The sequence below is a fragment of the Furipterus horrens genome, unplaced genomic scaffold (assembly GCF_987537825.1).
Source record: "Furipterus horrens unplaced genomic scaffold, mFurHor1.1.pri manual_scaffold_3, whole genome shotgun sequence".
In the NCBI taxonomy this organism is placed as follows: domain Eukaryota; kingdom Metazoa; phylum Chordata; class Mammalia; order Chiroptera; family Furipteridae; genus Furipterus; species Furipterus horrens.
The window spans coordinates 108,839,514-108,847,062 of NW_028327173.1; the positions used below are offsets into that span (position 1 = coordinate 108,839,514).

The following is a 7,549-nucleotide window of genomic DNA, read 5'->3' on the forward strand; positions in this document are numbered from 1 at the left end:
CGAGCCACCTCCCAGATCAATATAAAGATCATCTCTTAACACACCAGAAGGCTCCCATGAGCGCCTTCCCAATCATCCCATCTCCCACTCAAGGGCACTACCATTCCAGCTTCTACCACAGCCAGTCAGCCTTGCCTGTTCTGGAACTTTGTATAAGTGGAACTTGTTATGATTTCTTTTGTTCAACTCTTATGTCTGTGAAATTTATTGGTGTTGTCACATGTATTGGTTCATTCTTTTTTATTTCTGTTTTCTATTATGTGACTCTTCTACAGTTTGTTAATCCATTCTACTGTCAATGTACATTTTGGGCTATTATGAATAAAGCTGCCATAAATATTCTTATATTTTGGTGGACAGTTCTGCTAGCTACAGGTGGAATTTCTGAGTCACAGGGCAGGCAAATGTTTCACTTCAGTAGGTTGTTTTCCAAAGTGGCTGTACCCATTTTATTTCCACCTGCATTAGTTTTTGAACATATCACAGAGGAGCTTCTCCATTGGAGTGTTCCCTATGGTCTTGTGGAAAAATAGGAGCTCCATGCGTTCAGAAGTGATTAACCTCAGAGATGGGAGGAGTAAGAGTAATTTCCCAAACCTGAACAGGAGAGAGGACACCATTAGTTCTATCATCAGCATCTGAGCCCAAGCGCTAGGGCACTGGCCTCCTAGGAAAGGAGGGAGAAGGAGAGGAGGGGGCAAGAGGGATTCAGGGTGAGTAAGGAGGAATTCTGGGGACAGGCCCCCTTCACTGCACGGGTTACCCTTCCCTGCCCCTGACCAATGTGGCCCCCTCCAATATATTTGGTTGAGGAGAGCAATGAAAATAGTTTATTATGTGTAAAGATTATAAAGTGAGAAGCTCTTTATATTAATGATATGTACAATTATTATGATAATTAATACTATATATTTGAAAGGAATGTAAGTTCCCTTTGGTAAGCCACCTGGGATGGTGAAAATGTTCTGAAGTAGAATCCTATGTGGCTGAGATACTCATCCAGAAAACAAGTAATTGTAGTTTTAAATAAGAACCATTTGCCAAGCAGGGGTCCCTGGTGCAGAGATGGTGGGAGGTGAAAGCCCCAAGGGACAGATGAGGGGATTGGACCTTCCGTGGGTAGGAGCCCTTGTCAGTGCCTGTGTCAAGAAGGCCACTCCCAAGTGAGACCACAGGACACTCGGCTTCCTCAGGGGGTCTGTGGGAAGCCTGCCCCACCTCCCAGCCATCTGTGATTGCTTCTTCCTGTGAGTGCAAGGGTGTGGCCTCGGGTGGTCATCCCCCTCCCTGTGCCTTCCCTGCTTCTGTGTTTCTGAATTAAGGAGGGTCAGGAAGAAGTTTTCATGATGCAGGAATTGACCCACTGGTGGGTTGCAACCAGTCTTTAAAAAAAAACCACACAAATAGCAGAGTAAATGACACAGAGTAAGGGCAGGTATGATTTGGTGAAACTTTGTTTCACTGTCAGTGTATAGCTTGGGTTATGGTGAAAATTGTATTTGTTCCTGGGTATTGCAGTTTTTAAAAACTGCAGTGTGGTTCCTGTGCGAGCAGCAGCTCTTGGAGAATCCCAAATCACTCTCCCAGTGCTCAGTTCTACCTGCAGTTGGTACTGAACTGCCATAGAAATGACATAGGAAATCTCAGCCAGAATTCTGAAATTTGATAGAAAACCAATATGCCCGGACATTTCTGGAAGCTGATCCCAATAGAAACTGGGCCTAGGAGGGCTCCTGCTGTCTCCTCTCTGACTGCCATTCTCAGGCTGCTAAGTCATGTCTTGGAACAGTGTTCTTCCTGTGCACGGGAGCAACAGAATGCTTCCTGTGCGACATGGCATATGCCTAGAATACATTGATTCTTCTCCAAGGGAAATTACCTCTTCTCATGACCATTTGTCAGAGTGGAAGTGATTCGAGGGTGTCCACATTAGCTTACTTCTTTGAGAGAACTGTTGGGAGTCCCAAGAGAATGCAGATAATATGGACTGAAATGGCCAGTAGATTCCAGGAGGCCAAGTGCTCCAGCCTTGTGGAGGCGCCACCATATGTATCTGCTGGTGGTGCTGGGCCAGGCTGGGCAGGCCCAGGGCTCCTGCTCTGACGCTCCCCCAGCCACACTCTCAGCCTGTAGCTACTGTCCCCAGACCCAGCCGGGGCTAAGCTCCTATCCATGTACATGGCTATGCAAGGGCATGCCAGGAGATGTCCCTCCACCTCCATCAGAACTTGTCATGCTCCCTCAAAACTACCTTTGCCTCCTGACTTCCCTTTCTGTTTCGTGACTACCCCCTCTCCCAATAGCTTCTCTTCCCTTACGTCCCCAGGAGCCAGGGCTGACTCATTCTGACTTCTGGAGGCACTTGCATCTGCCGCTTCCTTTCCACTCTCAGGAGCGCCTCTATGGGCTCCCCTGGGGGACAGCAGCGTCCCCTGCACTTGCTGCCACGTGACTCTGTGAGCTCACACCTGCAGTGTCTCCCCTCCGCCTACCATCAGATATGGCCTGGCTGGCCTTCCAAGTCTTGAACAGGTTGATCCCAGGGTGCTGTTTTCGCCTAATCTCCCACCTTCTCATGGGAAGCAATCTGTTGCACCTTCCAAACCGGGCTTGTTTGCCTCTCTCTCTCCCTTTGTAAATGATGATTTCTCTTCTTTTAGACCCTAGCCTGCCTTCTAAGCCCAGTCCTGCCTCCACAAAGTCCCTGTCAGTCCTGCTGTACATCCTCACCCCCAGTGGCTCTCTGCCTCCTTCAAGTCCATACAGCCCCCCAATACCTGACTGGGTCGGTTCTCGTCTTCAGTGTGGTCACCGTGCCTGACATCCCTGGAAGGCAGCACCTTTGTCTTACTCACACTTAGGTCACCACTCGTGGGGCCTTGCACTGTGCTTGGCACAGAGTAGACATTGGAGATGTGCTGGCTGAACCAAGACCCTTGTCCTGTCTAATTAGTGCTGCCTTGAGGTGGAGCCAGGCAGGGGGACAGGGAGTGAAGAGGTGAAGGGAGAGGTTGACAGGGCTGCAGGTGCTTGGGTCACCTCATGGGTTGGTGGGGGTGGTGGGCCTCGCAGTGCTGGCTCAGCATCACCTGGGACTGGTCCTGCAAGGCCTCCACGTGCTCAGGATCCTTCAGGCCCCGAGTTTCTGGAGAGGAGCAGCAGCAGTGAGTTCCTGCCCTGGCCTGCCCTGCTCCTTAGTCAGCCAGGCCCTCGGGAGGGGTGCACTCAGCCCTGCACCACTCTCCTCCTTCCCCCCCAGGGAAGAAGTCTGCACACATCTGGGTCTATGTGGGTTGTTGGAGGGAAAGTGAGAGACAGAAGCAAGTCACTGGAATGCCCGTTCTTCCTTCCCAACTGCTCCTCTAGTTGGACAAAGACTCAGCTACCTGGTTTGAAGAGGACCAGGGCCTTCATGCAGGCAAACTCCGTGGGGTCCACCGCCAGCGCCCGGAACCGTGAGATAGTTTCCTGCAGGAAGTGCGTCTCCGTGCTAGCAAGCGCCATCCGGGCCTGGGAGCTGCCAGCAGCCACAGCCTCAGGCGGCGCCAGCAGGGGGCAGCTCCCCAGAGGCAGAGACCACTGTACTGCTCCGAGGAAGAAGAGCTCACCCCAGGCCTCCTCCAGCAGGATCACCTGTGCTCCGAGGGGGAGGGAGTGGAATGGCTTATCTACAGCATCTTGGCCCAGGCTGCACCTCTGCCACAGTCTCAGGTGCCCTAGGACTGGAGGGCTAGTCCTGGGTGCCCAGGATGTTCTCCGGGCCTCCTGACATTACCAGAGGCCCAGAGCTCTGGGATTTGGTACCATCTGCCTTGGCTGCCTGGGTTCCATCCAGAGCCTCACCTGGAACATTTAGGAAAGTATAGAGCTGTGGGAAGTCGGGAAGCCTTGGGGACACTCCCCACGAGCACCTTAAGTTGAGTGTACTCAGGAGGCGCGGCCTGACTTCTGATCCAAACCCTGGCTCAGGGCTCAGACACTCAGTTTGCCTCTCTGCTGGTTTATCATGACAAGTTGGTCTGCTTGCCCACGGGAAGCCCAGGGAGCATCCCAAAGTTGAAAAGGTTGGGCTGAAACTCAATCCCTGAAGTCAGAGGCCTTTGTGCTCCATGGGAGCCCAGAGCCACCCACTCATGCTCCTTGGGGTGTGCTGACCACCCTGTCACACACAGTGTCTGTAGGACATGAGGTTTTGTAAGGAGGAGAGTAGACCTGGGGACCATAGGTACTGTCTTCAGATCCCTGGTCTCTGTGGGCCGTCATCATCCCCCAGGTGCTCACCCCAGCCATAACGTCTGCCCAGAGTTGTGACAATGCTCACAGTCATATCCCTGAGACATGTACCCCTGGCTGTGACTGACTCAGAGGCATGTGCATCTCCAACTATCACCATCCCCAAGGCACGTGTACCTGCAGCCATCACCTGCACAAGGAGGTACGAGTCCCAGCCTGGCGGACTCATGGGGGCTGCCTGATGGGTGTACCTGATCCCGGAAGGGTAGGCTGGAGAACACAGGCAGGTTCTTGGCCCACTTAACAGCCATGAAGAGCAGGCGAGCCGATGCCTCATGGATGCTGTCCAGACCACAGGGGGAGGAAGATGTATATGGAGATGAGGGGAACTCAGGGTCATTGCTGGTGACGTCGATGTTCTCATCACCTGTTGGAGGAGGAGGCTGTGAGGTAAGCTGCTGCTCTTCAGCAGGAGGCAAGGGCTGCTCAGGGCCCTGAGTGGGGATAGAGGCCACCCTCCCACTTACTATCCTCTGGCTCCAGCTTAGCACACGTTTCAGCCGTGATCAGGCTCGCCAGGAAGTGGTGATGGCCCGGAGGGGCCAGGGCCCCAGGCCCCTGGGCTCTGGCTGCAGACACAGGGGTGGGGCCCCGTGGGCTGGGCCCTGCCGGCGCTGGGGGAGCCACCACTGGCTCCAGCCGGGGCTCCCTGTTTGACTCCATGCTGTCCGGGTGTCCCTGGGCTATGCTGCGTGGCTGACGCTCATTCTGTACAGCTGGAGAGGCGGGAAGGGTCAGGACACCCCACCGGCCCTGCGCCCCCATCTCTCGGCCATGCCTCCTCAGGTCGATGACCCCACTCACCGTCCTGGTTCATGCCCGCCTGCAAACATTTCCTCAGCCGGCAGGCTTGGCACTGGTTCCGGTGGGCCTTGTCCACTGGGCACATCCCTGCCCCTACTTGGCACCTGCAGGCAGAGCAGAGCCGCTGGCGTCAGTGTGCTGCTCAGGCGCTGGACCGTGGGCTTGGCATGTGTTCACTTCGCCCACTTCTTCCCTGAACACCCCTACCCTCCTGGGGCTCTCCTAGCGGGGTCCAGCCCCCCACCTGTAGATAAGCCTCCGCCTCACGCTCCTCTTGAAGAAGCCGCTGCAGCCGTTGCAGGCGTAGACACCGTAGTGCTTCCCGCTGCTGCTGTCCCCACACACGCGGCACTGCAGCGGGCAGCCCGCACCTGGGGGGCAGGGCGGGTGGGGCCGGGGCAGGCTTGCACTGCCACCCACTTCAGGGACCCTCTCGACCCTTCTTTCCCTTTCCCCTGTCATACTATTGCTGCCCGCCACATCTGCCCAGCTTCTGCCCCCGCGCCTCCCTCTGTGGCCAGTTTTCAACAAGCGTGCAGGCTCTGCCTCCACGTCCCACCTGCCGTTCCCCCTCTCTGTGGGCGGCTTCAAGCTCCATTATCCCACAAAAACGTTCCTGACAACCTTGCTGGGACCTCTGCTGACAAACCCTTAGGGTGCTTCTCTCTTCTTCACATTAGCTCAGTTGTCCCCTTTTGGCTTTGCTGGCCCCATGTTTCTAGGATTCTGGGTTTGCCAGCAGGTTCCCATGGCGCTGGGCCTGAGTTGCTTTGGCTCTTTTCATGGTGCACATTTTGCTCCCCAAGGGCCGAGATCTTACCTCCAAAAAGGCCATACCTGTCTGCTCCTCCCCTGGGCCCCAGCTGCCGGGAGACTCCTTCCTGGAGGCAGCCACAGCCATGCTGGAGCTCGTCGGAGCGAAAGCCCAGGTTCGGGCAGGGCCCTGGCAGCCTCCTGGGACACTGAGCTGCTCCCTCTCTCTACTCTGGCCCTCTGTTCGTGCCTCTGTCCCCTTTCTCTCTCAGCTTCTCCCTTTCCCTGGCCCTGGAGATCTCCCTGTCTTCGGCTCTCTCCCCAGGTCTCCACTTTCTGTCTTCCTGCCTGCTCTCTCCTCCGTCTGACTCAGGAGCTGCCCCAGCTTCCCCTCACAGCAGCCGTTCTGGCTCAAGGAGATTTCTTCCAGGGCAGCGCTGGGTGCAGCTTATGATCCTCTTAATCTTTACTGTGTCCACAGAGGATCAGCCGGCCACACCTGCAGCATTACCGCCGAGGTTCCCCTGGAGCCGCTCGGTCGTCCCCCCCCCCCCCCCGCTGGCCCCCACACCCCCGGGCTGCAGTGTCCCCGGGCGCCTTCCGCACGGTGCCCTCAAGCTGTTTGTTGTCCAACGCCAAGTCTTGAAGGGAGATGTAGACTCCACTTCCTGCCGGACTTTAATCTTCTTTTTTTGGTAAATAATTTATTTATTTATTTGTTTGTTTGTTTATTTATTTATTTTTAGAGAGAGGGGAAAGGAGAAAGAGAGGGAGAGAAACATCACTGTGTGGTTGCCTCTCACTCGTGCCCCCAACTGGGGACCTGACGTGTGCCCTGACTGGGGATGGAACCAGCGACACTTGGCTCCCAGGCCGACGCTCAATCCACCGAGCCACAGCAGCCAGGGCCTCGAACTTTAATCTTTTGAGGTGCTCCGTATGCTTCTGGGGACAAGCGTGCGGCGGAGGCGTGTGTGCCTGTGTGCGGCCCTGTGCATGTGGTGTTCACTGTGGGTCCTGTGTAGGTCCAGCTCTTTGCCCCAGTGGTTCTCCCCCAGCCCCTTGATAAGGGACTGCTGAGGGCCTGGGACTTGAGGATCCTGCCCCCCTGAAAGGCTAGCACTCCTCAGAAACCCAGCACAGAGCACCCATCACACATGCGAATGGGCCCAATGTAGGGTCTGCGGATGGCTTGGAAGCAGGAGGCCTGGGGTGCAATGTGGAGGAAGAGTCACCTTCAGGCCTGCAAGGCAGCAGAAGAGGAGCTGACCGATGATTTTCTTACCTACCTGGAGCGCGAGGCCTGCAGGAGAAGAAGGGGTGAAGAAGACATAGCCCCTGAGTCTGGCTACAGGCTCTCAGGCGGCTTCCCCTTCTTTCCTTGACTTGGCCTCACAGTCCCAGGCAGGCTGGCCCCTCAGCTCTCTCCATACCCAGTCTTCCCAGCTCAGACCCAGAGCCCAGTAATGGTTAGGAGAGGAGAAGGCAGAAGGAGTTTGCCTCCTTGGCCCAAGCACCAGGCCCCAGGGAAAGGGTGGAGAGAGCAGAGACAGACCCAGGTTTAAATCCCTGCTCCCTCACAGGCCAGCCATCATCCCTGAGCAAGTGATTTGGCCTGTCTGTGAAAGGGGTAACAGAAGTGCCCATCTTGTAGTATAAAAAATGATGGATGCTGTTGTTATTATTATTACTTCTCAAG

The 7,549-nt window shown here is 55.4% G+C and overlaps 1 protein-coding gene across 2 annotated transcripts; it reads right to left on the reverse strand.

Moving 5' to 3' along the window:
- Positions 1–464: 464 nt before the first annotated feature.
- NR2E3 (nuclear receptor subfamily 2 group E member 3) lies at positions 465–5,998 on the reverse strand. Of its 2 annotated transcripts, XM_090271814.1 has the most exons (9): positions 5,935–5,998; positions 5,342–5,468; positions 5,098–5,201; positions 4,761–5,009; positions 4,424–4,660; positions 4,159–4,175; positions 3,387–3,663; positions 3,040–3,145; positions 465–597 (listed from the first exon to the last, which is right to left on the reverse strand). In XM_090271814.1, exons 1-9 carry the CDS (start codon positions 5,996–5,998, stop codon positions 465–467), a joined length of 1,314 nt encoding a protein of 437 aa, XP_090127940.1. The 2 variants fall into 2 exon arrangements, with proteins under 2 accessions (XP_090127940.1, XP_090127939.1); XM_090271813.1 differs by lacking the exon at positions 4,159–4,175 and having other exon boundaries at positions 3,387–3,633; positions 4,485–4,660.
- Between the last annotated feature and the right edge of the window lie 1,551 nt (positions 5,999–7,549).